Consider the following 15,513-nt stretch of genomic DNA (forward strand, 5'->3'; position numbering starts at 1 on the left):
TATTACATTCCAGCTTGGAAAATCCTGCCTGAGAAGGAACAAGAATTTCAGTCTATAGCACCTCTAAATGTTACTGAAATTCTTGTAGAAATGGCCCAACCAGCCACTATGATTATCTCCTTCCTACTCAATTCAGATAAAGAGTGGGTCCAGAAATTGGTTTTTTACAAATATAAGAGAAATTTTGTGAATTGGATGTTACTAAGGACACACAAAGGAAGAGAAAATAATTTCTTAATTTAAAGCCTAAATTGCTTCAAAATGGGTGCATTGCTTAAATTAAACTTTCCATGCAAATGTTGTAGCACATTTAAGAATGTAAAGTATTGGATTTTTTCAGCAGTCACAACTGATAAACGTATAGAACTAAATTCAGGAGACACAACTCCTCAGTAACATAACAATAAGTGCTCTGAAAGATGGAAGTAGGCAACCCTAGTGTGATCATCCGTTTATTTCCTAAGACTTTATTGTGAATATGATGCCTTGAAATGTTTCCAGCTCGAATTCCCCCTTGTTGAGGACTTAGAAAAATATGTTTTTTCTAATTGTTCTACATTGTAAACTATTATGGTTTTTTGTAAGGCCATACATTTGTATCAACGTATTCTTGATTGTATTTTGAAAAAATTTGAGAAATAAAAAATTTAAAAAACAAAAAAAAAACAGACCCAGTAATAGTATCCCATTTAGGACATTGCTTGCTTTTTTCCATATTCTTGGGGTTTTGTCTTACACTTCATCATCTTTAATTACCGACTCTCAGAGTACGGCAACTCATCCATTTATTCTCACTGGAATCCGATAAAAAAATCAAAGTCCTTACATCTTGTGAGAGACTCATTCCCCAGTTACTAGTTTCCAAATATTAAATGGCATGCTATAAGATCTCCAGAGTAATCTCTTTAGGGAGAAAGGTCTTTAGATGTCTCTTAAAACCAGAAAAGATGAAACAAAGATCTTCCAAAGCAGAGGGTGGAAAATGCTCCTCTCACAGCCATTGCCTCCTCTTGCTGCTATCTCCGTTATGCCAGTTCTGTAAGGGAGATCCGGGGATCATTAAGGTGGGAGGCCTCTTTCCGCTGCCATCAAACGAGATCTTTCCAGATAGAAGCCTTTTGGAGATTGAGTTTATGAGCCTCAGGTCAGCTGCTGCAGAGTTGGAAGGGTCTACAGTCAGGCGGGAGTGCTAGGCCAGCTGCAGCACTTTCAGACGGGGATATGGCCAATACAACGGTGTCAATGCAAATGGTAGGTCTGCAGCTACAGCATCACAGATCACAAAGTGCACCACTGCTCTTGGAGATATCACGTCTGAAGAAGGAGAAGTACAGGGCTTGCTCTTATGTTCACTCACAAATAAAAACTAAATAAATAAATGGCTGAAAATCGATAGAGAACCCTGAAAACTGGAACACTAAAGGAGTCTGTGGTGCATTGGATAAGTCACCACCTTGAATCTCCCATGCCTCAGTTGTGGGGTTTTTTTTAATTTTCTCCATAATGCAGCAAGAAAGACAGGCAAATCCAGGTATAGGGCTTGAAATTAGCCAAACTTTTAAATGCTGACTTGCTACATGCAAAAGGCACAATTTCAACTGATGTTCACACCTAAGAACCTTCTAATCTTAAAATCATTCCAAAAGGGCTCTCAATCTCTTGTTCAACACAGATGCTTACCGATAGGCAGCAGTTGCAAGATTGCTCTTATGAAGAGCAAAGCTATAGTGCGTTCTCACTGTTAAAAGGTGAACAGCAGCAGGATCAGCCTCCTTACCAGAGCTGGGACGAGCTCTTGATACCCAGTAGCAGAAGGGTAAAAGGAAATCCCTTACTGGGGACAGCTTTGCTTCTGGGCACTGGCACTAACAGAAGGAAAGTTTTGGCTGACATGGGCACCTCAATACAGTTGGTGGCAAGAGCTTTGTAGGAAGGGGAAACCTCATCCCCCTTCCTATAGGAAATGTCCAGGTCAACATCCCACTCCATTCACATTTGCAAGCAGTCCAAGAGAGCTGGAACACAAAAACCACTGGCCACTACCAGTTAGTTCCCAGCTAGAATTTTAAACGACAGTTAAATCTCAACATGCGTTTATAGCATCTTGAAACTGGTAAAGTTTGAGCCCTACTGAATCAAGCATGTTGGCTTGTCCTATTGAGCCACTTTATGATAACTCTACAGTTGAGGTCAGGTTTCAGCCTGAATCGATTTTCTGCTGTACGACCAATTATAAAAACATTAGTCATTTTACCAACCCTGCTAACCTGCACATGGAGTTGCATCTGCCATTCATGTAACTACTAAATGTTTCCAATCTGTCTAGGGATCTTTGAACACTATTGCACTGCCTCTGTCCCTCTTGGCGATTCTGACACTTGCCATAATGGGTATATTTTTCTTTCAGGTTTTAAATGCTCAAGATGGTTCCCCATTCTAGTGTAATATTGTCAGAAATTATATAACATTTGATCTGACTCCTCCATAACCGCTAAGATGTCAAAATTGCATTACATGCATGACCTGAACCAAAAATCAGACTTTGTGAAGTCATTTCTAATATTGTCCTGAATATAACACACAGCAAAAATGGGCAAGGCCTATTTGGCCTAGTCTGCCTACTGTTCGAAGCACACTTGAATTCTGTCCTAGGAACTACCATAATGATAATAAACTATTCCAGGTATATACTACCCTCTCAGTTAATAAGCACTTCCTTTGAACCTGGCTGCTTCTAGAAGACAAAGAAATATATAAACTAGAAGTAAAATGTTCACCAAATCTTACAAGGTGATCTTGTAGGTTTTCTTCCTCACTTATAATTAAATGGAATTTTTTTTTTATTGCCATCTTAACTGTCTTCAAATTGCAATGAGCAGTGAAAAAGGCTTCTGTGCTTGGAGTGCAACTCCAGTTAATTTGCGGTCCCCTCCTGGGAATGAGAAGTGATTTGGAACAGTAGCAGTACGTTCTGCCTACTAGCTTCTGTTGACAAATGCATCAAGATATCAACAAGGGTAAATCACTATTAGCAATGGGTTTCATATTAGTCACCCTCAGTCCAGAAACATGCAAATAAACATGGAATTCCCAGATATTCAGGTTTTCAACAAGTCAAAGTGTAATACTTTGGTTGTTCAAGAGCAAGTATATAGTTACATTTCTTTACTCAACATCTATTTCCTTCCTCCAAAAGTTTCTTTAAAATAAAATTAGACACACACAGGAAAAAAGGAACCCAAATAGATCCCAGGCTCTTTTATACTGTATCAAGGCCACTGCTACCTTTAGGGTTTTGTAGTAAATGGCCCTGTTGATCTCCAATGGACACAGATTTTGCTCCTTTTCCGAGCGAGCCCAGTTCACATATCGTAGCCAGTTCCCCTTCTTTGGATCAGTAGCATCGACGCACATCCATCCCAAATTGGGATAATATACCTATAGATGAAGAAATAACTATTTCAGAGATACTACTATATCAAAATCATATATGCACTCTATTAAACTGGAAGGCAAATATGAAATGCACATTTCATAGCATTAATTAATGCATCTATAAAGCACTCAGGGATGTTCAATCAGATGATTATTACATTTAAAACAAATTCAAACAATTTACAGCTAATTCCCAGAAAAAAAAAGTTATAAGCCAATACATAATTGGTTGTAATCTGCTGTATCAACACAATTTGCAAATTAAGGCTAGTGCATAAATACATATGTTGGTTTTCTAACACTTCATTCAAGGAGCTTGACAAAATGTTAAAGAAGGGATAAGATGTGGCCTTCAATTAAAAAAAAAACAAAACAAATATCAAATTTCTGTTTCCAAATACTATACATATATAAAATTTCATGTAAGAGGAAAAAAAACTATTTTGATGCTGCACTGAAATGCCTACAGTACCTGAATGTAATCCTCTTTGAAGTGCCTGAAAAGGTGGAATATATCTCAAATAAATAAGTGTACTGTCAAGCTACTTTATGCTCCCTTTGCTATTAGGCTTAACGAACAGAATTCACACAACTATGGCAAGCTATCAATACTTAAACTTGTCCCAATAGAGGCCAATGTCACAAGCCAGAAGACTTGCCAGTGATAACAGAAAAGTATAGAGTAGTACATCTGCCAAAAGGTGTTTCTTAAAAGGTCTTCAGGCAAAATTATTTTCTGAGAAGCTTAGGCAAAGAGTTCCAGCGTGTTGGGCCGGAAGCTGCAAATATTCTGTCTCAGGACTCTTGTCAAACATAAAATTCAAACTATTCTGATACAGGATAGAATGTCATTACTTAAAGCTTTATGAATTAAGGTGAGTATTTAAGGATTGCATGATGGTCTGGAACTCAGGGGAATTCAAATAAAGGCTTAAGTTTTCAAAGAACAGATAATTTATCATATGAACTTCAAATTAGGAAAAATCTGTTTACTGAGCAGAAGGTTTTTCAAAGTGTAAACAGTACGGACAAATACAACTCTCCCACGATGAGCATTATCATCATAATACTGAACGAGAGTTACACGTGAACACAACTGATCTTCCTATGAAAAAGCATCTCAGGTCAGCTTCAGCCCTTCCCCCTCATTCCCACCCTAACCACCCCCTCCTGATGGCCTTCATATTCTTAATACATTTACAATCATGCTGCAGATTCTAACAGAAAATGATGATCGGTATGGATCCCACATTTTTAGAAATGTTTTGCATCTTTGTATAGTACTTTTAAGCACAGTTAATCTTTCCATAAGTAGCAAATTATGTATACGGTTACGCCAAATCTCCAGAGAAGGAGAATTATCACATATCCATTGTAATATACACTTTTTTTTTATCATGCAACTTGAACTTCAAATGAATGATGTAATTTAGACACAAAGAGAGAAGATCTGACTCAAACATGACTCAGAAATACGCATCAGGTTAATGATCCCAATATATACTATAAATTAGACTTCAGCGTGTCAAAAGGTTATACACATGGGTCTATAAATATTATTCTGCAAGATGAAAGCAGTGAAGCTCATCAGCAATACCAGGGCTGACCCTAAAGGGTTATGGGGCCCAGGGCAAATCAGCTATAGTAAGGCTCCCCCACCCTCCCCCTGAGATCAAAGAGCTAGGGACGGGCTGGAGGAGCTGTCCCTACCATCTGCTGCAGCTCCTACCCCACTGCTGATATTTGTGCCATGCAAGCCGCAGCAGCTCTCCGGAACAAGGCGTGATCTCTGAGAGCTAGAGGCAGGAACCCACAAAGCAGACATCTCAATCGTGTTCCAGCCCCGAACAGTGGGCAAAGGGTTTGGTTTTTTTTTTGTTTTATACTATAGTTATGGTGAGAACCTCTAGCACTAGCAGTGAATAGCCCTGCTATTATAGAGGCCTAATTCTCAAATATAGATATATGAAGTCTCACCGACACTGGAACCTACCAACCCGGTATTTCCAGTTTGGCACTTCATGGCACCAGAGCTCAAAATTGTTCCACATCACTATGGGATGGAATCACTCCCATTCAGAACTTGGATACATGTTCCCGGAAAAGCTTACAACACTGGCCAGGAGCAAGTTTTAAAAAACCTAAACCAGAGCTGCAGAAATGCCATGCGTAACTTGACAATCCCTATTTATTTATTTCAACAATTTATATTCTGCAATTCTCAAGCTCCACAGTGGATCACAACAAACATACATAAATAGGTACAAACAAAACAAAATAAAATACATCACTAAAATCAATATCAGAAAAGAAAGTTTAATTAATTTCATATCATTAGATATTTTATGAATTTCGATAGGGATAGAGATTCAAAGTTCAGGCCCCAATATAGAAAAAGCCTTAGTTCTAGTGTCAATCAATCTTGCTGAAGAAATTGAAGGGACCACCAACAAACACTGAGCAGATGAACATAGTGAACAAGTAGGCACATAGAGAGAGAGCATATTGTTCAAACAGAAAGACTCAGAACACAATGACTGATGAACCAAAGTTAACAAAATTTCACTATGAGCTACTGGAAGCCGATGTAATTCTTTCATGTATGGAGAAATACGTCATCATACTTTAATACAAAGATTACCCTAACCACCACGTTTTTAATAAGTTGTAATACATGCAGCAAATATTTAGGCAATCCACCATACAATGAATTACAATAGTCAAGGTGAGCACAAACTATAGCTTTACACCTGCCCTCATTTTCCAGCCTGAACTATTGATTTCATTATAAAATACTGTATATGGGGCTCTTTTTATTCTGACATGCAGATTTTCTCCAACCACCAGTAATACCTGGATTTGGGCAGAGGAAACACACAACAGCAGACCACTGAACAGAGCTTTTAAATTCCATTTTTAAACCATAACATAAGGTCACCGATGGAATGAGCTGGAATGTGGAAATGCTCTCCCATAACATAAGTCTCATAAAAATATAAGAATTTGTCATAACTAGGTCAGACTGAGGGTCCATCAAGCCCAGTATCCTGTTTCCAACAGTGGCCAATCCAGGTCACAAGAACCCGGCAAGTACCCAAAGAATAAAATAGATCCCATGCTGCTATTGCACAGTTATAAGTAATAGCTATTCATGAGTCTACTTTGTTAATAACAGTTTATGAACTTGTCCAAATCTTTTTTAAACCCAGCTATGCTAACCACCTTAACCACATCCTCCAGCAGTGGCTACCTGGACTTAGTTGTACGTTGAGTGAAAAATAATTTTCTACGATTTGTTTTGAATGTGTTACTTACTAATTCATGGAGTGTCCCCTACTCTTTGTATTTTTTGAGAGAGTAAATCTCATTTGCTATCTGTAAAGCTTCTCTTTATTGTACGGCCTTTTTTCATAATTATACCCCATCCAATTCAGCAAATGAGGCAAATACAGCAGTAGAAAGGTGGGAAGATGATTCTTTTATGTGCAAAGTCTCTGACACAAATAACTGCTAAACCATAAAAACATGGCTGCTGCTCACACATGGATCAGCAGAGTGAATTATTTTTTTATTTTAAGAGTAGATCATTTGTTAAAAGCTAGAAACAGAAACCTGACAAGAAACTTGCCCTATTGCTATCTGCATATGAATCAACTTTTCAAAGGGCTTGAAATCCATAATTGTGTATGATGTATATGCTCACAGTCAAAAGCTCAAACACTGTATTAAATCTGTTAAAGTCAAAGCACAATGATGAATCATCTCCCTGAGTTTGACATAATCACAATAATAAATGTCAAAAGAGGGTGAGGGCAACCCTATCAAACTGGATGATGGACACCACATTAGTAGAGTAGCATGAATAAGATTCATTTCTCTCACGCAACTGCAGGGCCTTGAGATGCAGACCTACACAGTTTGCAGCATGGCTTCGTGCAAGAGAGGTTTTGTGCCTAGTTTTTTTTAATTACATTAAAAAAAAAATTCCAAGCAAACAATATTGAAATATACATAATGATTTGTATTAGCCCATAACATAAGGAAGGCCCTTAATTCAGAAAGAAAAGAACAAGCAAAAAAAAAAAAAAAAAACGAACTCCACAGACTGCTAACAATTTATAATTAAAACACCACCATCTCAAAACTTCCATTCGTTTCTATGTCATATAAAAGACAATGAATCACATTATCAAATCATTTCATTGCAAAGGATCACTAGTAGGAGATATCTCACATAAGAAGTTTTCTACCTGTGTGAAAAGTGGAGCCTAAACATAGCACTTTAAATTCAGCTCTGCACAAAGGTTCGTAGGTCCAGAGTCTAAGAATTTCAAGTTCTTATCATGATACCCTTGCGTAATTGAACCCAGTCTTTTCTTATACAATAAAAAGGGTATACAGTAAACAATTCCCTGTTTGACACACAATAATGTACAAAGTAGGATAAGACTAATTCAGAAATGTGTGTGAAATAGTATGTAAATCCCTGGTTTCCTTAGCACAATTGATTAATTATAATCAGATGCTTAAATACTTGGGTAACAAGTAAACCTGCCCAAACTGAGTGTAAGCATCATGTCTTATAGAAATGTTCAAAAGGTTTTAGAATTTGGTCTTCACCATAAAAATTAGTGGGAACTCATTGTGCCATGATCAAAAGAAATGTCAAAGGACCTAGAAAAGGGTAGTTGATGCTTATCTGTCTGGATAGGAATACAAGACCATTTCTAAACATCTGGGGTGTCATCATGCATCCACTATCCACTACAACGGAATAAGCTGAAGACTTTTCAAGAGCGGTCAGCCTGCCAAGATCACCAAAAGCAAACCGTAAAATCATCCACGAAGTCACAAAGAACCTCAGACTAACATCTAAAAAGCTGCAGGCCTCTTTCACTGCTGCGAGCGTTCATGCCTCAACGGTCAGGAAAAAACTGAACGGAAATGGAGTTCATGACAGGATAGCAAGGAAGAAACAGTTGCTCTCTAAAAAGAAAACTACTGATGTCGCAGGCTTGGCAAAGAACATCTGGATGACCCGCAAGACTTCTTGAATGCTCTCTACCCAGATGAGTCAAAAACTGAACTATTCGCAATACCAAAATTTTGTTTGGTAAAAATCAAACATTGCCTTCCAAAGAAAGAACCTGAGCCTGTCAAGCATGGTGCGGGAATGCTTTACTGTATCAGGACTTGGCTAGCTTGCCATCATTGATGAAACCATGAATTTCTGCTTTATATCATAAAATTCTAGAGGAGAACGTCAGGCCATCCATCCATGAGCTGTGATCAAGTGAAAGTGGGTCATGCAGTAAAACACCACCCTAAACATTCAAGCAAATCTACTGCACAACGACTGAAGAGATTTGTGTTTTGAATTGGCCAAGTCAAAGTCCTGACCCACACCCTATTGAAATGTTGTGGCAAGACCTGAAGTGAGCTGTTCAGGCAAGGAAGCCCTCCGTGTTACAGAGCTGAAACAGTTTTGTGTGGAAGAATGGAGAGGTCATGGAATGAAGATGAAAAGGGGTAGACTCAGGAGTAATATAAGGAAACATTTCTTTCTGGGAAAAAAAAAACACTTGTAAAGAGAGCCTATTAACAGTCTTGACTATAAACCACTTTATCAAATATAAAAAAAAATGTATATCACCCATGTCAACTTACAAAAAAAATATATCAAATACTAAACAGGTCTTCATTTATGGCTATCACTATCTTCTCAACTCTTAGCAGTGCCCCAATAGAAACATTGACCTCTTAACATTAGTCTTTTTTTTTTTTTAATTTGTATGCTAATAAAAATGCCTTACCTTAATGCTGTGCAACTTTGCTGATAGTAAGTTCCTATGTGCGTAATTTTTACTGATATGAATTTCAACATCCCTTTATAGAACGGATGCAAGGAACTGCCTCCCTTTGGAGGTGGTGGGAATGAGGACAGTATCAGAACTCATGCGTGCATGGGACAAGCACAGGGGATCTCTGAGGGAGAGGAAGGGACTATTAAGCTGAGGAGGGGATGTGGAAGGGCTGTAGACTGGAAGGGACTATAGAGCGGAGCAGCAGACTGGGTTGTATGGTCTTTATCTGCCATCACATTCTACCTGTCTTACTCAGTCCCACAATGCCAGAAATTTCTTCCTCCTGGCCTAGTTAATTTTATATACGTCAGAAAAACCAGGACTTGGTAGGATATTTGAACATTATCACAAATGAGCCCTAAAGACTGTTAGAGGACAGCATGGCTACTAGCTAAAGATAAAAAAATTAATAATTTTTCAAAATAAAGATTCTCTTTTCCTTCTAGAGTATGCAACCCTGAAAGAAAACATAGCCATGAACATCATTATGAAATAATCGATTCTGGCATCTGCTTTTAAAACAAAATCATTCACGGAAATGTAATTCTGAATGAGTTCCTATCCTACCTCTATACGCACCTAGTGGGCTCTCAGATAAACCACACATGGGTGACGTTGTCAGACAGCACTCAGCTGTAGATAATTTGACAAAATCTTTACTGGGTGTATTTAATTTCATCCAGCAAAAAGCAGCTGGACTCAAATTATTTGAAAGGCTACAGATGCTAGAAAGCTCATTGGAAGATGTGGCTCTGTCAACATGAAGTAAAATATCGAGAATGACCTTCCTTAGCATATGACCCGAATATTCAGAATAGCAGAAGACGCAATTCCACTCTCTAGAAATCCAGTGCACAGGATCTGCTTTTCAGTAGAAACTCTGGGCTAACTCATTTCCTGAGAGAAATAAGACACGACGAATTGGGTTTTCTGCGGTGGTTTTAGTGTAGTACCCCCCAGGGGCAGCTCAAGGCAATCAGCTGCCTGAGGCGAGGGATGAGATGGTGCCCGCCCCCCCCGGCTTGCAATCTCTCTCACACACACACACTCCCTCTTCTACACACACTAACTCATTCTCACCGGGACTGCCTCCATCTTTGCCATTCTCTGCGCAGAAAATGGCAAAGATGGAGGCAGTCCCGGCTGTGCAGGGGAGGGGGGAATACTGCAGAAATTCTAAGCTTCGCGGTAGCAGGGAATTGCCCCAGGACTTATCCACCGGAGGCCCGCGAGTCCTTTGTTGTTTCGGCGGCCGCTATAGGGTGGGGCAGTTTTTTGCCGTTTCCAAAGCTTGCCGCCTCACCCTGCCTCGTTATAGAACCGCCCCCGGTACCCCCTCACAAGCTGTTTGTGCACCACTCTCTGAAGACCTTTACGTGCAGCTCAGCCGACAGATTAATCCAGCTCTCAGACCTCTCTAAAGGGTGGTCTCACCTTTGTTGCCTACCGCTGAAGGGAAAGAACCCATCCATCTACAAGGATGACCACATCCTCTGACATTAAAAAAGTTACATTTGGAAGCTACTGCATTTTATGGCCGTCGTGCAACATTGTAAAATGCAGTATATAATATTCCTCACTGAAGTAGAGAGAGGAGAAAGTCATGTGAACTATAATTTTCTAAAATGCAGCACAATATAAATATAATTATTTAGACCAATATTCTGTTCCTGTAAGCTACAAGCCCCATATTTACTGCAATGGACTGTGTTAAGACAATTTGATGAAATAGACAGCCATATATTTGTATATGTTATGCTGTACAGAAGTCATGGTTGAAATCTTTCATAAATCCACAATCTAAAATTATTCAAGCTTCCATGACAGATGATTTTTCTTTTAAGAAACAATCTTACTTCTCTCATGCCGATTCTTTCGAATGAATAGCCATCTTTTCGTAAGTCCATTAACAAAGGTACAAAAAAAAAAGTAAATGCACACAACTTTAGTAACACAAACTAAATTCATTCACAGGTTTATATTCAGAATCTACAAATGACTCCAAGTTATTTAAAGAGTTCTTCTTAGGGTTGCAAAATATTAAGCTATTACATGTAATTAATACAAAATATTTTCCTATTTGCAGCAGATACTGTAGTAATAACATTAGCATGTATTTTAATTTTACAGTACTGGTATGTGAAAATAGGATTTTGTCTCTTAACTCATTCTACTCCTTTTGACCGTTTAAATCAAACGTCTGTTACTTAACTCATAGCCCTGCTGAACAAGCCTTTTCCCTCCCCCCATCCTGGACCTGATTTACTAAAGGTTTTTCTCCCATTCTGGGTCCATGGGAAAAATGCTTAGTAAACGAGGGTTTATGAGAACTTAGACACACATGGCACAAAACTGGAGTGCGAGTCAGGTTCTTAATAGCTCAGATTTGAAGGATATTTGATCTGCTCTTAAAGATGTACCACAGAGGCTTCCTGTTAAATGCTATAAGGAGCTAGGGATAATTTACAAGTCAATGGTGACCCAGCAGTAGCAAGAGTTGAAGCCTTGACAATTGGCACTACTGCTAACAGGTTTCAAACCTCATCAACCCCTTTTAGCTTCTTGGGTGGCCTGAAATTTGAAACAATCTTCAGGCAATAATGTGACATTAAAAAGCAATTTAATTCAAATTTTGCATGAAAGAGTGTTACCATTTTGTTCACTAATCCTACTGCAACCAATAAGATTATAAGTTCCCCAGCTCAGATGTTTATTAAGTTCTCTTATTAATTTGTATATTACCTGCTTGAAAATGAACAATTCTTTTTTTCAGAGGCCTCTTAAATTTCCTTAGAAAGTTCACTTCCACCAACCAATTAACTCATTCTATAATTCAGCAAGGATTAGAGCCCAGAGTATCTGATCTTAAACTGAACAGGTCATGTAATCGCCAAATCAACTGCAAACAAGATACAACTTTTGTCCTCATCTTCTTGTACAATTTATGACTTAATGTTCAGGAAATATTTCCCCCACCTTATTTGAGGAAAAGAGGAGACAAAATCTCATATTTTGCCATTTTAGCCCAGTTCCTCATCTAAACTATTAAAAATGCTGGGTGAAATGGCAAAAGTAGAGGTTCGGACTTTGGAGCCCAAAGTTTTATATTTGATACTCAAACAAACAATTTGGAGATGGGAAGGCACATTTTGTAGTCTTCTTGCATTTTATGCTGTGCATCCTGCCCACTTCTTCCAGTTCACAGATGGCCTTCCTTTCCTGTCACATCTAAATCAGGAGCCTTCCCCCTTGATGGATGTGACAGGAAAGCTGGCACTTGAGTAAGAGGCTCCCCTACCAAGGTTCATCCATAACTGTCCATGGAGAGAGCACCCAGTACACGTGTAGGATGGTCAAACAGATGAACAGACAAGGCGACACTAATAGGCACTTTGCACCGATGAAACACACCTACAAACTTAGAAACAGATCATGAAGGCCAAAAAGGACCATAAGACATCTAGTCTACCCTATTTAATTCCTGTTGCATTGACACAGGCTCTGGGTTAATCTGTTTTCCTCTTCACTCTGTCACAACTAAGGACTCTTCATGCTTGAATCTACCCTCCACCACTTAATTTTATGATCTCTTGTTCTAGAATTTCCTTTCCACTGAAAAATGTTTGCTTCACAAATATCATACATATTCATTATGGAGATCCTAAAAACTAGAACCATTTGTGACACTTGAAGTAAAGAGTTGCTTACCCCCTTGCATTATTTATACCTTTGTGTGTCTGTTATATTTTGACTTTGTAAAGCTTTTATCCAAACCCGAACGCAATGCACTTCAAAATTTAACACATCACAAAAAAATCACACAGACATGAGCAGGCTGAATAGCCTTCCTGCACTTTCCTATTATTTAAACTTCATGAAGGCTTCCAAAGAAGAGTGGGAACAATGTTAGCATGATCACCAAATTACAGCGGAATAAACCACAGCCCACGCTTAAAATGAATGTCACTGGTAAAGGGAATTTGAACCAGTATTCTAAGGTCTTCCTTTGATTTGTAGTTCAATGTTAGGCTTGCTGGAATACAACTCCCTAAATAACTAGTTGTTCACGTCTGTGTTTATTTTATGATAAAGGATGGAGAGGAACTATGAATGCTTGTAAAAATGCAATGAAAGAGTCCAGAGGAAAAGCTCAATTAAACATGGCAGACTTGCAATAGTTTCTAGAACATTTCTACTTATCATACATCCTCTTTCATTTCCATTGTTGTACTGTGACAAGAGTATTCACAAAAGCTAATGACAAATTATAAGAAAATCAACTTCCATAGACATTATCGCTTCACTTGAGAAGATTAGTCTCGTACATTCAGAAAGCGTGACACCAGTAACAAAACAGATAATTAAGATATTACTATGGTAGTCAAACTGAAATGACAATGGATGCCATGAGATTTTTGTCGTCAGTATTATCCTAGCAATTTAGGAGGCCAGCCCATCGTTAATTAATCTGTTGCAAATAATAATTTGAATTTTACTCTTCAGGCTCTCCCCTTCCTTGTGCTCCAGATTGTTTGGTTGTGTCAAATTCAAAAAGTATTATTGCCTCTTACATTATAATAATAATTAAAAAAAAAGTTATAACCCAAATGAAATTTAGCAAGTCAATCAACCTCTAGAAAAATATGCAGACATAGATGGGCATATCTACATCTAATTAACAGCTTGGTTCCCGGCTTCTTACCATCCACATCAACCTCTAGAAAAATATGCAGACGTAGATGGGCATATCTACATCTAATTAACAGCTTGGTTCCCGGCTTCTTACCATCCACATCAACCTCTAGAAAAATATGCAAACGTAGATGGGCATATCTATATCTAATTAACAGCTTGGTTCCCGGCTTCTTACCTCCCACATCATCCTCTAGAAAAATATGCAAACGTAGATGGGCATATCTATATCTAATTAACAGCTTGGTTCCCAGCTTCTTACCTCCCACATATACACATTGTTCTTTACTTGGGATCTTTTCTTCTTGTCACCAACAAAAGGTCCAAACTTTCTTCCTCTTGAAATAGCCTTTGTGGCCCAGACACCTGAAGAATAATTAAGTGTGTGCTCATACTTTATGCAATAGCTTTAAAACAGAAGGGATTTTATTAGAAGCAGGGGAGAATTCCACGGTCCATAACTAGAAGATGGCACTATAATTATTCTATTTATCACATGGTTTAGTAATGTACATGCAAGTGTACAAAAGGCTGTAATTCCAGAGAGCAGACTTAGTTCCATCACTAACCACCCACATTCCAGGCTAAACATGTCAAACATGACATTTGACTACATCCTTATTATGTGAAGCCATCATTTAGCATGGAAATACTACAGTAAATGATTAACAGAATGTGGCGTTCACTTCATGATCTAAAGATCACGAATCTTGATATATAATATAAAATATTTTTATGCTGAAATACTAGCAAATTGCAGTGCAAGCTTTTAGTACTGGGTCATTAATCCTAGAAAGCTACTGTTTTAAAGAATTATGAGTTTGAAAATTAAATTACGTGAGGATTTCCCCAAGTATCTTTTTAAAACTTACTGATCTATGGGAATTTTACTTTATTTAGAAACCACACTGAATGGATTTTTTTTAAAAAACAAAGTATAGTGTTAGCCATAAAACTGTGTCAAATAAAACCAGAAGTAACTGGGTAGAAATAATATCCTTTATAATGGGGATTTAGCAATGCAAGCTTTTGGGATTACTCTTCAGGCAATGTAATGAAAATGAAAACAGGTGGAATGTGAAACGTCTTATTCTCACCAACTACAGAACCAAATGATTACCACATTTAATGCACAATTTGAATTGGGCTAATGTGCTAAACTGGATTTCCCTTACAAAATAATCCGTTTGGATGCTGTGTATCCGATCGGTCGCAGCAAAGAGAAATCAATTTCTGGCTGCAAGCATCATCGCCTTGCACAGGCTCCGATTTTTTTCCCTTTTCGTGCTGCAATTAATTGGTTGGTTAGCAGGCACCTACCTTCTCTCCCTCCCAACCCATCCAAACTATTTGAAGCTTTTTCCCCACTATCAGACTGCCCCAAAGCCAGGGCATCTTTTTTTCCTAAAATGGTTTCATTTTAAGGGGAAAAAAATTTGGTTAAATTACACAGGAGACAAAATCTCTCTTTTTGTCCTGGCCCAGATCACAGCTTGGGTGCTTCTCAAACCCAAGTAAGGGT

At 38.3% G+C, this 15,513-nt stretch overlaps 1 protein-coding gene across 2 annotated transcripts in view; it reads right to left on the minus strand.

Annotated features, from left to right (window-relative positions):
• The window catches only part of PRDM2 (PR/SET domain 2), an 86,010-nt gene that overhangs the window by 42,831 nt on the left and 27,666 nt on the right, over nucleotides 1-15,513 (minus strand). Inside the window, exons 4-5 of one of the 2 annotated variants that reach the window (XM_029578120.1) lie at nucleotides 14,254-14,357; nucleotides 3,286-3,438 (exon numbers count right to left, since the gene is read on the minus strand). In XM_029578120.1, coding sequence (XP_029433980.1) covers nucleotides 3,286-3,438; nucleotides 14,254-14,357 — 257 coding nt within the window. The remainder of the gene's footprint in view (nucleotides 1-3,285; nucleotides 3,439-14,253; nucleotides 14,358-15,513) is intronic. The other variant, XM_029578121.1, reaches the window with a different exon arrangement.

The sequence above is a fragment of the Rhinatrema bivittatum genome, chromosome 15 (assembly GCF_901001135.1).
Source record: "Rhinatrema bivittatum chromosome 15, aRhiBiv1.1, whole genome shotgun sequence".
Taxonomy (NCBI): Eukaryota; Metazoa; Chordata; class Amphibia; order Gymnophiona; family Rhinatrematidae; genus Rhinatrema; species Rhinatrema bivittatum.